General features: G+C 40.9%; 2 protein-coding genes across 2 annotated transcripts; both read left to right on the top strand.

Annotated features, from left to right (window-relative positions):
• Window positions 1-2447: 2447 nt before the first annotated feature.
• On the top strand, window positions 2448-5193 carry LOC310817224 (dickkopf-related protein 3-like; the record flags this gene model as incomplete). Its single annotated transcript, XM_083687665.1, has 5 exons — window positions 2448-2571; window positions 3165-3268; window positions 4239-4413; window positions 4729-4930; window positions 5113-5193. The coding sequence occupies 5 exons, from the start codon at window positions 2448-2450 to the stop codon at window positions 5171-5173; spliced, it is 666 nt and encodes a 221-aa protein (XP_083543791.1). The 3' UTR covers window positions 5174-5193.
• Window positions 5194-9327: 4134 nt separating this feature from the next.
• Window positions 9328-14912, top strand: tectb (tectorin beta; the record flags this gene model as incomplete). Its single annotated transcript, XM_083687664.1, has 10 exons — window positions 9328-9394; window positions 9537-9727; window positions 9952-10103; window positions 10213-10285; window positions 10570-10673; window positions 12750-12833; window positions 13070-13232; window positions 14068-14146; window positions 14256-14288; window positions 14839-14912. 10 exons carry the CDS (start codon window positions 9328-9330, stop codon window positions 14910-14912), a joined length of 1020 nt encoding a protein of 339 aa, XP_083543790.1.
• Between the last annotated feature and the right edge of the window lie 1826 nt (window positions 14913-16738).

Here is a 16738-nt window from a genome sequence, read left to right as displayed (position 1 = left end):
AATATATAAAATCGAAATCTTTTTGCTGTTTGGACAACACAATTGCTGAGCAGGGATGGCATATGCAAGGGATTGGTTAAAGAACATTTTTTATATATTAAAACCAAGTAAAATAGAAATTGTCAGCACTCTGATCTGATGTGCAGAGCAACTCGATTGTGTGCGTAGACTCCTTCCAATGCACAATACACACATCTTCAACACTGATTACTCATCCTTGAGGTTGCAGTTATGTTACAATTGCTAAATCTGCCACCTATTTGCACATTGGTAATTGAAACAGTTACTGCTGTATTAGCTGTTGATGGACCACCAAGGGCAGTCATCAACACATCATTTGTCCACATTAGTTTATTTTGATAAGGGCTTGTCTACCTGAAGCAGAGACAGAGAAACACTCCAAGCTTAGCTACACATACAGTACAGACACTGCCTGTAACATTGAAAATGTACCAACAGTTCCAATTTCCACAAGCAAAAAAGTCAGCCATCTTAACCAAAATATTTCTAACAGACACAATGAGACATAATCAGTGGGAGTTTGAATACTGCAACTAGTGTTTGCATTATTTGCAATTCATTTCCGAACTAAAACTTTGGTTGAATAATCATCCTTTACTCAAAAACATTGTTCACGACAAGGTACAATAAAAATCATTCTGTAGAGTTTTTATGTATTTTTTGCTCTGTTCAGTACTTACTGCTCATGCTAATTTGAGCCAGGTTAAGGATATGGATGGGGGGAAAATAATAGTGATGAAACTAGTTAAGACGAAAATACATAACTTGGTGACATTACGGTAATGCTCTGTCAAAGAGATGACAATGATATGTGACCGTAATGCCAGTAGTGTGAAACACTCATGCCCTGAGTATCATAATTTCATATCTCATCACTAAAACCCATGTGCATTGAGATTTTCCACATAATATGATTATCTGACCTCTCTCCTTTAATGATATTCTTAGTATCATACTGCACTGTATGAGTCATAGTGGCTCAGGGATTCTACAATCAACTGTCCCCACTAACTTCAGCCCTGTCCCTCAACCCCCCCCCCCCCCCCCCACCCCACTTTTCTCTCCCCTGTCTGGCCTTGTTATCTACTGCGTGATCATCATTAATTGATAAGCAGATGTAATTGACTCCTGAATGCAAGTAATGACTGCCCAGGAGCCTCTGGGCATGCTCAGTCCAGACTTGGTGTGTCTGACCCTGTCTAAAGCAAAAACACAAACAGTGGTATCAGCCCTAGTGTACCAATGGGAGGGGATCTGCAGATGTTATCCATTTAGTACTAAATAGGCATGCTGTGTCCCCATTAACTACAGCCACTTCCAAGACCAGACAAGGCGAGGTCAACTGCACTGCTTCTGGCATTACAGAGAGATGGAGAGAGCGAGAGAAATAGAAGAGAGGGGAGAGACAGGTAGACAGAGACACAAAGAGAGCAAGGAGAGGGTCAGATGGGCAAGGTTGAAATTCCAGCTGTATGCTGATGACCCCCTGCTGCGGTCACCCACAGAGTAGACGATACAGCAACATCTGCATCTGTTGGAGGAATACGACCAGAACTGGGGTTTGGCAGATAACTCTGAGAAAATATAGAGCTTGAAAAAAGCCAGATGTTAGAGAAACAGACACCAACCTACTTTCGTCTGAAAATAACTGCATCTACTCAGTCAATAAAGAGTCAGTCAAGAAAAAGCTCATAAACAGACCAAAGAAGATTCCTTTTGCCAAATAAAGGAATAAGAGCTGCACACAGTAGCCCTAGCTGCCCAAAATTCAACAGGGGTAGTGAATTATATATTTCACATTTACTGTTTTTGTTACATCGTTTTCATTGTTTTAAAATGTGGTGTCCCTGAAAGAATGAAAACAAGAGTTCAAGGTAAATTCTGTACCTTGTTTTTGATAGTGCTTCCATGACAGAAGGTTATTGTACTGTAGATGACCACTAGGCCTATCATGGCAGGCTGAAACCCCAACTGCCACATTAGGCTGCCCAGAAGTACAAGACCTCTGTCTGCTGTGTTCATCTTGACCCTTGGGTCCTAATCAGGTTTGAGACTTTTTTGTTGTTGTCTGTTGCCAACCATACCCCTGAGTTTCCATCACCGTTACAAAGCTTTGAGAGGGTGTATATTAAACCTGTTCTCACCGAGAACAAATCTACTCCAAAATAATTTGTATAATCCTCATTTTGAAAATAGTGGCTAAAAGGTGAAAAAATGGGAAAAGAATGAATGCTAGGTTGAAGAATGACAATAAAATGAGCCGTTCCCCAACTCCAGGGACCTAGTTTATGAAAGAGACCCGTTCCCCCTCCTCGCCTCCTCTTCCCCCCTCCCCAGAGTTAATCGCTGATGATAATTACGTTTAATGAGATTTCGCGGTCGTCTAAGGAGTGCACTTCTGCAAATTAGTCCCAGCGTGGGGTATGATGTGGAGGGGGTTGGGGACCGGGGGTGGGGGACGACGACGACTAGAGAGTTTGTCCAGCAAGAGGGCCAGGGTCAACAGCGCTGGCCTGTGGCTGCCACTCAATGGCCTGGGACACAACATGTGTTAGGTCTGCTTTTGTCCCCACCTTGTTTGTCTAAGGGAGATAAGCCTCCGAGGTGCCTGTTAATGCCCCATTGTGTGGACCTGTTGTCAACCCATCAAGCCCATTGCCCCCTCCTACCTCTCTCCCCATCTCCCCCTTTTTCCTCTCTCCTTTCACCATCTCCATGGCTGATGATTTTGCCACAATTTTCTGGTGGTAGGGGGTGGCTCAGGCAAATGAGTTAATGCATTAACTACTAATTGTCTCCTCCTACCCTGTGGCTTTTACAAACAGCATAGCAGGAGGGAATGAGACCCAGTGGGCTATAAAAGCTGTGGGCAAAAGAGATGCTCACCACTGCTGCATCAAGACAGGAGAGCTACACTGACTTGGACCTTTAGTTTGGAAACTCTCTTTGCTCTCTCTGTCTCTACACCCTTCAAATATTTTCTTGCCTGAGACCTTAGCTAATACAATCTATTCCTTGTCATTTGACAATCTTCCTCTTTCTCGCTTCCTCTATCCCTCTGTTTCTCTCTATTTGGCCTGACATGGAGATTTCCAGGACTCTGTGGCTCCTCTGCCTGTGTCTGTGTGTATCCTGGGCTGAAGGGCGCATCTGGGCCTGGATGCTCAACATGCCGCACAGTCATCCCAAGGATGAGCACCTGGCTCTCCGAGACAGCACTCCGCCAGCCAACGCCAAAGGATCCATGGTAAGACCCTCTCCGACATACTGTAGACTTGTTTGATTGTTGCTGTATTGTAACCTTGTACCAAGACTATTACTGTAGCCTGGTAAAACAATGACTCAAATCTGGCCTAGGGGAGTGGACCCGTCAGCTATTTTTCTATGGGAATTTGTAAACTGTGTACCTGCAATGGAGCTGACTCAAACAAATCTTCAGAAATCTGTTGCATTTATCACAGTAACTTGACTTGGTAGAAAGATGAACTGCCCAAATACAGCTAATTGACAGGAAGTTGGAAATAAAATAATTTAAATTCGGGGTGAGGTTCTCCCACTGTTGCTGTAGTAATTTATGAGTAAAAAAAGCATATATTATAATATGTATTTGATATTCAGGTTTGTTTAATGTCAAATTAAAGTGTAGTAGCTGAACCATTGATGAATATACCAATTCTAATGAAGTGTTAATGGTTTGTTAGCATTATGCTAACAGTTTATCAATTTACATGACGAGGGTAAGGTGTTACCCTGTTACAGTAGCTTTCTCTGTTTGTATTGCATTGTGAGTGATAAAGGAAATTGGGGTTGTAGAGTACCAATCATGAAAAGCTCTGAAAAACAATGGAGAGCTATTAGAATACTGCATAAGAATCAACATTGTAGATTAATTTGTTTAAGATGCTTTCAGTGTATCATCCTTGGCCTTTCCTTGATTTTGCTGTTGCCAACATTTGAATCAGGGGAAGAATATCAACCTTTCCTCACAAGATGATGAATAACATATAAAATAAATACATAGATATCCAGCAATACAAAATAAGATAACCTCTTTTTGCGTAATTTACCAAAAACCTTGTGACAACAACTATTCTTAAAGTCCTGTTTAAATTAATGAGAGTTGATAATGATGATCTACCTAATGCAATGAGTTAAGCATTAGTTTAAGACTTGTTTAATTTACCTCAGTTATATCTAACTAATATTTTCTTTCACAGGGGGTGTGCGACCATGACCGGACCTGCGGCCGAGGGTTCTCCTGCGACCGCCACTTTGGGCTGTGTGTCCCCCTCAGAGGAGAAGGCCAGTACTGCAGGAGGGATGCCCAGTGTGTTAGAGGACTCAGCTGCATGTTTGGGAAGTGCCACCGGAGCATCCCCGAAGGACAGGAGGGTAAAGTAGCCACCCCAAAGATCTGCTCAGAATTGACAAAAAGTTTACAAAATAATTACTGCTAGCTATGTCTGTTGATATGTATTCAACAGGTTTAGATATTGTGATCAGAATTTGCAGAGCCACTTGTTGAGGTTAGCTTGGAGGTTCTTTATTCACATATAATGTTCATTCAATGTCACCTTTCCAAGTTGGTCTCATGAGGATCAATCTTTTTTTAAGAAAGAGACCTGGTCCAAGATGGCAGCAAGGTCACAGTCTTTATTAGATAATCTATAGTGTTTATTCATCATGCTGTTTCTCTGTCTTGCCCAGGTGCCAGGTGTAAAGTGGACAGGGACTGTGGGGAGTCCATGTGCTGTGCCCGCCACCACGGAGAGCAGGTGTGTAAGCGGAGACTTACGCGTGGCGAGAGCTGCTTCGTGCCCGTTGGTGGCCTAGCATTCAGCATCAACCAGATCTGCCCCTGTGACCAAGGACTGCTGTGCCGTGGCAACGCCAATCTACCCCAGAGGGAGTGAGTACATGGGCTGGCATGACCCTAAGCCCTTTGTTAGCACTTTTAGATTGTTACTGTTATATGAATGGCGGTATTCAAATAAAGTACTATATATCATACCAATAGAACGGTTACAAATCCATTATGTCCTGTTAGGTTAGTCAAATACTGACCATACTTTGTTTTGTTTCTCTTTCCAGGAGGGAGTTTGTGTACCAACCTGACTCTACATGTTGGACCTGTCAAGTGCCAAAGCCTTGATGATAGCTGCAATCAAATCCACTCTATTTATGTTGTAAATATTATGTGTAAACAAACGTGATTGTATTTATTATAATGTATGTATCCACAAATAGGCTATATTTTTACGTTTGTTTTCACCATAGGCCTACAGTGAGGCTTTCTAAAGCTATTGTATATTTCAACAAATGCACTATTTAGCTAGGCTAATATGTTTCTTGTAAAACCTAAAGAGTGCTCTGGTTTTGACAACCCTTTATGGAATGGAGCCCTGGGATTAGTGATTTAGTCATTTTGATTACTTGTTGCTAGCATCTACAAAGCTCCTACTCCACAATGTACTGTAGGTCTTTGGTAATCTGCTACTGTATAATGGCAATAACCATTTTGCAAGCTAGAGCTACATAATATGGGCATCCTGGAAAAACCACACATCTTTTTACATCAATTGATAGCTCCTATTGTCATCCATGTGCTGAGAAACTCATGTAATGTAATGTGAAATTCCAAAATTAAAGGGACGGTTCACTATTTTTACACTAGTTTTTTTCCTTAATTTTCACTGTGTTGAGCATTCAAGACAATGCATGCATATATGCTTTATGGCCACTGGCCATGCTTGGCTTAGGTGGATGGATCAGATGGATCAGATGGGGCAAATAAGCTGTCCTCTCTAGAAAGCTTGCTTCACTTTCCAATTTAGGCTACCCCTAAATTCATTGAGTTGCTGCCATGTGATTGGCTGATTAGATATTTGCGTTAACAAGCAGTTGAACAGGTGTACCTAATAAAGTGGCCGGTGAGTGTATCATTCAGGCCATTCTGGTCGTTCCAGAGTCTAGACTGAAGACAAAAGGTGACCATGACTTTGCCATTAGGGCCCCTAGACTCTGGAACGACCTGCCTGAGGATATTAGGCTAGCAAGATCAGTATTTTCTTGTAAATCTCCTTAAAACTCGTTTTTATAGACTATATTGTTTGTTCCAACCTTCAGATGCCCACAGATGAACCCATCTTGAAAATGAGGCATTCTTCTGAGTTTATGTACATTACTGTAATATTGAGCTGAAAATGAAGCATTGAGTGTAGGCTGATTATAGGCTACTGTAATATTGAATATTACAGCAGTGGACATTCATTTAGTTTTACTAACAAATGTATTATTTTTTCCAGCCTGCATGAGGTTGCATTTGTTCCAATGTGGCCCGCGACTAACCGAGTTTGACACCCCTGACATTGGGTGAAAGAGACTTTGCTGCTCTCTACTGGCAAACACAGAGGCAATCTAAGATTCAAACAACAGTGGGCAAGTTTTTTGTAATGTATCATTAGTATATCATAAATGTATAATTCAGGCAGGTCCCTTCTGGCTCTTCCAGAGTCTAGACGAGCACACATCACTCTCAGGGGTCTCAAACTCAATTTACCTGGGGGCCGCTGGAGGTAGAGTCTGGGTGAGGCTGGGCCGCATCAAGTATTCCACAAAAACCTGCCGTGAAGAGAAAGGTTGGCGACGAGCACAGACAATTTCAGGAAAAATTCGCTAATTCGCTTTGGCTAACTTGAGCTATGGTAGCCCATAAGTGATAACAAAAACAAAAAAAAACGTTGCCCAGGGCAACGACTCGGCAAAAAGGTGCGTGTGAGAAAAACGCCGCACTAACACTAAACTTTGATGTCAAGTAGGGGGCCTCAAAATATCGTCCCGCGAGCCGCGAGTTTGAGACCCCTGGTAAGGCCTGACTTACACACATTTTGACATATTTCCCTTCCACATTAATACTGCATTCACACAGTCAGGTTGTGAATACAACAAAGCTATGATAGTTTTAGGGCTGACAAAAGGCTGGTAACAGGAACATGTACTGTAAGGGTGTGAAGTCCCAAGCCCAAATGTAGGGGATGTTTTAGCATGAGCAACCATCCATGCACGCATGCACGCACCACACGCACATATATACACACCATCACTAGCAGAATATGAAGCACGTTTCTGGGACAGGAGCACCAACGTTACGTAACATGATGGAATCTGGTGGCTCCTCATTGTAAGCACTGTAACGTTACCTGTCCCCTGACCCCTCCTCTGATTGGTATCTCACATGGATCCCCCCCAACAATTCCCCTGGCGGTCCATTCTAATGCTAATGCTTTATGCAGTCATGCCCCTTCAATAGCATTGTTATGACTCCTCTAGTTGTTGCATGAAGGGCATCAGTGTCTCACCTCTCCGCTAGCATTTTACACCTGTTGCATACCATTAACTCTGAAATTGCAGTTTATTCGTCAGTGAGATTCAAGCCAGTAATTGCTGATTCTGTCATAACAAAGAGTTTTTAGAATGGTTTTATTATGTTGACATATCTCTAACCAGGTTGTTTGTGTGTTAAAAGTTGGAACAAAGTAAGTGTAGTGTAGTGAAATACACCCCTGTCATTATAAGGTACTGTGTAGTATGGCCCATCATCATGGCTAAAGAAATTTGGATGGAGAGGGGTCACCGAGGACACAGGCCTCCAGTCCTCAAACATAAAAGGAAGGGACACACCAGACAAGGGACAAAGGCTACCCCTATCTAATTGTCTAAGACTTTGCTGTGTGGAACCTTATATCTCTGAGTGCTGTGAAACACAGTATTCAATCTCATCTCTCATCTCTACTTTGGAACACTCGTTTTTAGTGTGCATCTACTTTTATCAGATCCATCTATCGTAGTCCTGGGGTATCCATACATGTCTATTTGCACTATTTAGCTTCTTAAACGGTGTTCTATTTCGGATACCTTGAAAGATTGACCAAGCGAAGAGGACTGATTGGTTTTGTCATTGTATGCTCTCTCCCCTTCTCTAGTTTTGTAAGGGTCTCATGTGGATGCTGATTATTATCAGTCTGTCTGGGTCCATGACAAGAATGCTGAAAAGTCTACAGTACACTGTGACATCACATATGTAGGCATATATACAATGAAACATATCTGTTTTAAAGGTGATTACGGTTCTTGTAAGAGAGAGCTGTATAAAGCGTTACATTTTACTGAATGTAAAATCCCATTGTGATTGTCAGGCAGTAGACTAAAGGAGACTATTCCTGTTAAACATGGAATTGGAATAAGTCATAAAAAATTAAAGTAAGAAGTAAAAATTCTCCTCAACATCAATCAAAATGTAACTTATCAACACATTCTGGGTGACAAGCAACTGTTATCTCTTGCATTATGAATTAAATAGGGGCATCAAAGTAAAGTAAAAAAGCACCCTCTGATTTCTATGTTTAACTGCGTATTGGATGAAGAAAATGGGCTGTTTCCCCTCAACACCTAGCTGCCGACGTAATTAGCTTAGACTGACTGTTGAATATTACGCAACCTCACGTGTGTGTGTGTGTGTGTGTGTGTGTGTGCGCAGTATGTGTGTGAAAGGAAACCTCTTCTATTCAAAGTTCAGATCTGACACATGATCTTTGATCTGGTACCATGCTAATACTAATTATATTGCATATCGCCAACGCTACAGTACCCAACCCAGCCATGTCAGGTTTGTAATTGTTTGGAATATATTTTTTAGTAAAAAAACTAAATGAGAGATTAAAGTGATGCCAGAGAGGAGTCATATGCTGAGTGTGCTGTGGCCATCCCATGAGACAGAAGTCATTTGAAAGTCAATGTCTTGCGCTCACAGAGAGCTTTTGTGAGCAGCTCCACAATGCCGCTACCAAATCGCCACTGTCGGAAAGGGGGCTGGGGGGTGTAACAGGGGGGTTGCCATTACCTGTACAAGTATAAAAAGCCCCTTCTGTACTGTTGTAATTGTGGCTAGAACTCACCATCAGCCCATTGCTATGAAGACCATCTGACTGACAACAAGCCAGACTAGCCATCTTCCCTAAATGAATTTTCTATGGTAAGATTATACTGAGTACAACTATGGTAGATTAATGATGTTTGCTTGTCTGCTATGGTTGGAAAAGAGTGGAATGTTATTCTCTGAAACCTCAAACCATGCTTATAATGAGATTTAGGGTACAAAGTTTGTAGAAACAGGCTGGAAATGTCTTACAAACTTAGCAATGTGATTGGTTGCAGTTAAATTCTGAATTATATTGGGAATACATACAAAATGTCTATGTATGTATTCATAATACAAAAAAACTTGAACTGTCTTTGCAGCATTAGACAATGGCTACTATTGCTGCTCTACTAATCCTACTGCCTGTAGCATGGACATGTGCTCCCCAGAAAGCAGGTGAGTTTCCCAGAGATGACACAGTAATATTTAATGTCTCAGGAGACCATTGGTAGTTTATCGCTCACAAAAACAACCTTAACATTTGGAGGGACTTGGACAGCATCCACTAAGATTGGCTTCCCTCTGTGCTCTTTCTCAGACTATGTGATGGTGTCATGTTTCCCCAACGCCATCATTGCTAATGTCCCTGAGTGTCCGTATGGCTGGGATATTGGGCAGCTGTCTCTGGGTGGGGTGTGTTACACTGGGGTGAACAGCCCGGGGTACTACCGCTTCACCATCCCTGACCTGACTCCCAAAAACCACTCGTACTGTGGCACCCAAGCAGAGGTGAGACACTGAACATTCGAGCATGTACCAATAAATGTGGTGAATTAGTATCTAAAGAAGATAAATATATAAAGCAAACACTTCCACCGTTCGTAAACGTACATTTTTGTGGATAATGAGTTAGTGAATGAGGTTATTACTGCATTAAAGTATAATCATATTGAGAATGATGAAGAATTAAAGTTGTAGTCCTTCATCTTTGGTGTGGCTATTGCTTTCCTCAGTATATGGGCGGTAAAGACCCCAAGTACGTGTTCTACAACTCCATTGTGTCCAACGACACCTCGCTCACGGTCAGAAACCAGCCGGTCAACTACACATTCAGCTGCACGTACCGGGCTGCCTACCTGGTCAACAACGCAGTTTTCAGCCAGAGGTAAGCACCGGGTCCTGGTTAGAAGGCCACCGCAGGTACCTTCTTGAGAACGTGTGCATTCTAACCCAATGACTTGCAGCGTTTTTACTAAACCCTTTGCTTTTTCCAGAGTGGCTACAGTTTATGTCAACAACGGGAGTTTAGGCACTTTTAGGTCACAGTTGTCTATGAACGTATTCACGGTGAGTACCTAAACTTCTCTCTCTTCAGTGGCCATCCTTGATCAGCCAAACACATTTCAAATTCTTAGATGCAAAATGTTGCGCTTATCTGTCCAGACCTTGTAAGGAATGACCCATTTCTAAAGCATGTGCCATTTGTTGTGAAAATAGGTTTAACTAACAAATAACCTTTTGGTAATTTTGTAATTAATATTTAAGTTAATGAATTATCTGCCAACAAGGTTTAATAAGAGTTAAAGCATATCTTTGTTACCGCCACCTAAAATTTGCATTAATTTCTATAGAATTCAAAGTTCCTGTATGCCAAAGACTCCCCCTATGTGATTGACACGTCTGAGATTGGCTCTGAGGTTTTCATTGGGATCGAGGCAAAGGGACTGAGCAACAGGTACTCTGTGTTTCATTCTGCAGCCTTTAGATACTGATATATGCCTAACCCTAATCCATGAAATCTATATTGTATAGACATACCTTCCTCCTACATGGTGGAGACACTTTTGATGACTTCTTGACCCATGTTTATCTGAAGTCCTATATGAAAGCCCTATATGCCGCAATTTGTAGACTGTAGTAGGAGATCATTACAATATTTGAGAAATCGGACTTATGCTTGATACCCTGGAAGTGCCCATTGACCAAAATCAGGGTCCACGCTGAGTGCAATGTACCTCCAAAACAACGGGTGAGGGACTCCAGGAGCTCCACGTTCAATACACAGATGATGATTGCAGCAGATGGGGAGGTACATTCCTTAACCTCATCTTCTCATCACACACTGATCCTCCGCGTCGTATACTGTACGCTGCTAACCTCGTCCCCAAGCTATTGCGCACAAAAAGATTCCTCCAGAAGCTGGAGCTTTTTGAATTTCTCAAACGCTTGAAACATCTTTTTCTTGCAATCTAGACCCCACTCTACAACCCACACCCTACCCCACAACCTACCCTACAACAACAAACACATTTTCCCTAAAAGATAAACACATTATTGTTTATAACTGTATTATTAACAGTTGAAAACAAAAACACAAACAAATGAAATAATGCACATAACTTAAAAACAATCTTGTCTGTCTTAATATATAGTATTTTCTCAAGTCACTGGTAGCTAGAGCTGAGCGAGGACTTGACATAAATGAAGGGCTACAATGTAACTTTAACGTTAGCTGGCTAGCCAACATAACTCAGTACCGTAGCAGCTAACATACTATATACTGTAGGTGTGTAACATTAACCATAACAATACTGTCAGGAGTTAGTTAGCATAAATGTCTGGCGAAGATGTCACTTGTGTCACAGTTTAATGATGCTGCAGGGAATTCCGAATCCAATTTTCCCATCACTACATAGTTCCCTGCACAGATTCTGCCTGTGCAGTGTAGGGAATCAAGATTATTCCTAGTATGGATTGGAACACAGCCCACACTGCACACTCAGGAAGTCCTTTCCAATTTTAGTCGCACAATTCAATGGAGCAGGTAAGTGAGGCGGGCAGTAGCGAAACTGATCTATTAGGCTATGTGTTAAGCTCTCGATGACTGTTTTCTCAGAATGAGGTGTAGCATGTTGAAATGTGTCACTTACTGAATACATTTTACTAAACTGTAGGCTCTAAATAGGATGTAGTATGGTTAGTATGTAGTAGATACCTTGAGTAAACAGTAGGCAGTATGAGCTTTCGGACATGGCCTTTGCCATTATTGGATCCCAATGAATCACACGACTGGGGGGGGGGGGGGAGGGGGCTCAGAATCAGATAGTGTGGTGTCAATGACTGTAATTGAATAATTGAAAAAGATACACATGTGCACTCATTCTCAATGGGAATCGCTGTCCACTAACACGGAATGATAGGCTAATGAATATTGATTGTATTCGTGACCTTTCAGTGGGCCCATTCAGTGAGGACCAAGGCGAGAGCAATATGAATATTCATGAACGGTTCACAGGCACAATTCTGATATAAAGTAGTTTTTCTCAAAGCTAGCGACATGACATACTTTATAACTCATACCAGTACCTTCTTAACAACCCAGGCATTGTTAAAGTAGTGGTCGCTAGGCTAAGCCCAATGTTATTAATGAACTATACATCTTTCAGTTGACCAAATGCAACACTATCCCATTGCCTTCCAGTCAAAAAAACACAGCTTTGTCTGCAAAGCGTCTCGCTTCGCATATCCCTCTCTGTGTTTTTTTCCGATATTTGTATTGGGTAAATAAAGGCCAAGTTTGACGCGTTTGTCCACCAGACCTTCCGAACATATCGGGCTGTGTCTGAGAAAGTACACTGCAGACACTGAATAGACCACAAATCGGGCTTAATACACGCATGCACGCACACACACACACACACACACACACACACACACACACACACACACACACACACACACACACACACACACACACACACATACAGACATACATTCAGAACTTAATTCCAAGAATTCCTTGTTCCCACAGATTCAAAGTGGTGATTAGCAACTGCTGGGCGACCCCAACCCCTTACTCAACAGACAAGAAGAGATGGAGTCTCATAATCAACAGGTATTTGAGTGAAATGTCTACATAGACTACCTAGACCGTGATCCATGATCTACAGCTCTTGTGCCTTCTGGATCATCCTCTCCATGTCCATGGGTTTCACCAGGATCAAAAATAAGATGCATAATCAAGGTTGTTCGAAGACACTAAAACATGCAGATGTGTAGGTATTTCTGAATAACCCTATGAATTAAATAATTCAAAAATGAACTTAATCAATAAATGTCTGTTGTTCAAAGCTGTTCATCCGACAACACTGTGACCATTTTCGAGAACGCCAAAGACAGCCGCTCCATGTTCAAGTTCAACTCCTTTCGCTTCCAGCGCCAGGAGAAGGTCTCCACTGTCTGGCTTCACTGTGAGGTCCAGGTTTGTGACGGGGAAAGGCTCCTTTGTCTGCCCGTAAGTTAAGTATGATAATCTTTAGCTTTCTATCCATGTCCTGAACTTGCTTGTGGTCCAATTCAAAATCCCCAGTCATTTTTCCGATAGTGTTTTTTTTTCAAATAGCTAACACAAGCTTTGTGAAACATGTACAGTAGTAGGCCCACTGCTTCTTGATTGTTTTCTTGTTAGATAATTTTTTTACATGACTTGGAAGCAAGTTCCACAAACAACATTTTTATGGCATGCTTCGGAGCCCTATACATACGTAGAGCTTTAACTTATACATAATCAACACCTGATGCATGTTGGAGACGTGCACTGTCTGGAACCTTGTTAATATTTAGAGTTCCCACTGCTGTTCCCACTGCTGTCAGGACTGCAGAGTCACTACCTATCTTCCACCGTAGATTGAAGACCCATCTCTTCAGGCTACATCTTAACTGTCCCTCCTAAAGACCTCTTCATCTCCACTACCCCCCAGTACAGTTTTTCTACTGTAAATAAAAAAAGAATAAAAAAAGAAGTAATTCTTCCTTCTTCTAGCATTGTGATTGCCAATAGCCCCTGGTCCTAGCATAGGTTACTTTTTCTTATGATGACTGATGGATAGATGTTTCACTTACTTAGACAAATGTATTTGTTGTAAGTTGCTTTGGATAAAGGCATCTGCCAAATGCCATAAATGTAAATGTAAATGTAGAGCATTCCACCAGTCCCATTGTTTTACTTGTCTTAAAATCTGCATGCTCTGGTCTCCTGGGTTTCAACGTCATAAAATAATGCATGTATCAAGATTTGACTGTACAGAACTTGGATGAGCAAAGAGATGATTACATCTTATCTTTTCAAGACGCCGTGTACTGCAAGAAGTCTCCCATCAAAAACAGAACCAAGTGGGGGTATCCTCACTACTGAGTTTCAAATTAAAGGTAAGGTTTAGCACAAGCCAAATAGGTTTAGCATGTGATGTACTGTATACTGTTTTTTTGGTTGACATTTTTACTGTGTTTCTTATGGGTATTACTGTGTCTCACACAGCTAATGGGTCCTCCAATAATGGACACATCACAGGTAACCATCTAAGCCGATCCCATGGAGTAATGGTATCAAGAATCATTCTTGCCAAGATCTCCCTTGCAAAACAGATTAAAGGCCCATTCCCTCTTGGGTTGACTACTATAACTATAATGATAAACTATAAATAGGTGCCATGCTTTCACATGAAGTAACGTCTTATCGTACAACTCAAACAGCAGTAAATTAAAAAATTGCTCTGAAAGCAATCCAAACGATACATACGTATTATACAAACGATACGTTATCATTTGCCCTCATTTTCTAGTTGTCGTTGTAGTGGGAACACTATAGCTAATGTTAACTAGACGTTTTTTTTTATATAGTGACAAGTGGGAATGGGCCCTAAATATAAATGAGACTGACGTGGATAACGTTGATATTTATTAAGTTATCATACAATGGATTTCTTGTCCAAAAAAAAGTTAATGACATTTTATAATCTCACATGAATAGAATGCTTAGGGTGTATAGTTTGCACTGTCTATGTAGCTATGTTTCACATGTAGCTAATGCATTTCCTGTTTTTCTCCTTTCTCTATGACAGGCTTGTCCCTATGTATGCTGTTCATAGTCATACTAAACACACTGTTGGGTTGTGTGAATTTGTCAAGATTGTAGAAATCATCATTGCTTTACTTTTCAAGTAAAACTGCCTTTTAGTGGATATGCACTTGCAACAACATAGACATGTTATACAGAAATTGTATGTTATTACACATACTTTAGAAACACATGTACACATGGGGTATGCACTGTACATAAATAAACACAATCGCACACATACACGATCACTCACTCAATCACACACAGAGGGGTGAATTCACTAAGAATGAATTGCGAGTGCAGATTGCCTTATCTGTTGCGCCTCATCTGCAGACACTATCTGCAACGTTTTAACGACTGATTCACGTGGTATTATGTGTATTGATGCAAATGAAGTTTGTGCACAACCACACCCAAACAATTTGAGCCGCGGATTAAATGAACCGCATGGAAATGACAACTCCTGGAGTCAGGGTTTGATATGTGGTCTACGTGTGTAATCACCAAACTGGTGTTGAAGTTCAGGTGAATGTAGGCCTAATTTAACCAACACACATGCAGCACCCATAGCCTTAACTATTTTCTTTCCTATTCATTGCGGTGATCTAGTAGGTGTAATAGCGTGTGTAATAGCCCTCTCCTGCATGCGTAATTTGTCTTGGACTATGACAGCTTCCATGGCATGTTTAGGCCGACACCGCAATAGATAGACCGAAGTCTGTACCCACAGATGGCTGTATCTGACGATATCAATGGTGGAGCAAAGCAGAGCCCATGCATTAGGCAAGAGTGAATAGATAGACCATGATATATGCACCGCCAGCTTTTAGAAGTAAGAGCACCATGTTATTGCTATTTCCTCAGCAGCACAGTTACTGTAGGTTTGTTTTTCATCCAATGCGGGTTGTTTGTGAATGAGACGCAATTTGTTCTGGTTATTACAATGGTTTAACAGGCACCATGCAAAAGCCTGGCAGTCCTTATGTGAATTCACCCCAGAGTGTCTACCGGTTCTCAGGGAGTGTATGTATTCATTCCTCTATAACATCCAGGCTGTAAAGTTACAGTGGTGCTTCACTCAATACAATAAAGTACAGTTATTGAAGCATTGAGATTCTCTCCTGATCTATAGTTTGTGCTTATACAACTCTGACAATATATACACTTGTAATATGTGACTCAAACATCTTGTTTCACAAAAATTAAAAGATTGACCTTAATTGGTCTTTGAGTTCCACTTCCTTTGTATGACCAATTGATTGTATCCTTGTTGTTGTCTCTACATAATTTACTGTAACTCTGCTTCATTCAAGCCTGGTATGACAACAATAAGACACTTTTGGAAATAACTGTTATTTTCAATTGTTACCTTGTTACTTTTTTTTTTATATATATATATATATATACAGTACCAGTCAAAAGTTTGGACACACCTTGCCAAGAGTGTGCAAAGCTGTCATCAAAGCAAAAGGTGGCTACTTTGAAGAATCTAAAAATATAAAACATATTCTGGTTTGTTTAACACTTTTTTGTTTACTGCATAATTCTATATGTTCCTTCATAGTTTTGATGTCTTCAATATTAATCTACAATGTAGAAAATAATAAAAATAAAGAAAAACCATTAAATGAGAAGGTGTGTCCAAACTTTTGACTGGTACTGTATAACCTTTATTTTAGCAGGGAGTCCCATTGACCAAGGTCTCTTTTTACAACAATACATAATACACATACACAATTACAACATAATACACACAGTTTACAACAATACATAATACACATACACAATTACAACATAATAAAACACAATCAAGAAAAACAAAACTTTTTGATCAAAACTGCTCTAGCACCACCAGAGTAACCAACTGAAACGTTCTCTGCAGATGTTCCAGCAGTGAGGTG

Source organism: Argentina silus (genome assembly GCF_951799395.1).
Source record: "Argentina silus genome assembly, chromosome: 16".
In the NCBI taxonomy this organism is placed as follows: domain Eukaryota; kingdom Metazoa; phylum Chordata; class Actinopteri; order Argentiniformes; family Argentinidae; genus Argentina; species Argentina silus.
The sequence above is the reverse complement of the archived record's forward strand: the minus strand, read 5'-3'. Positions and strand labels throughout refer to the sequence as shown.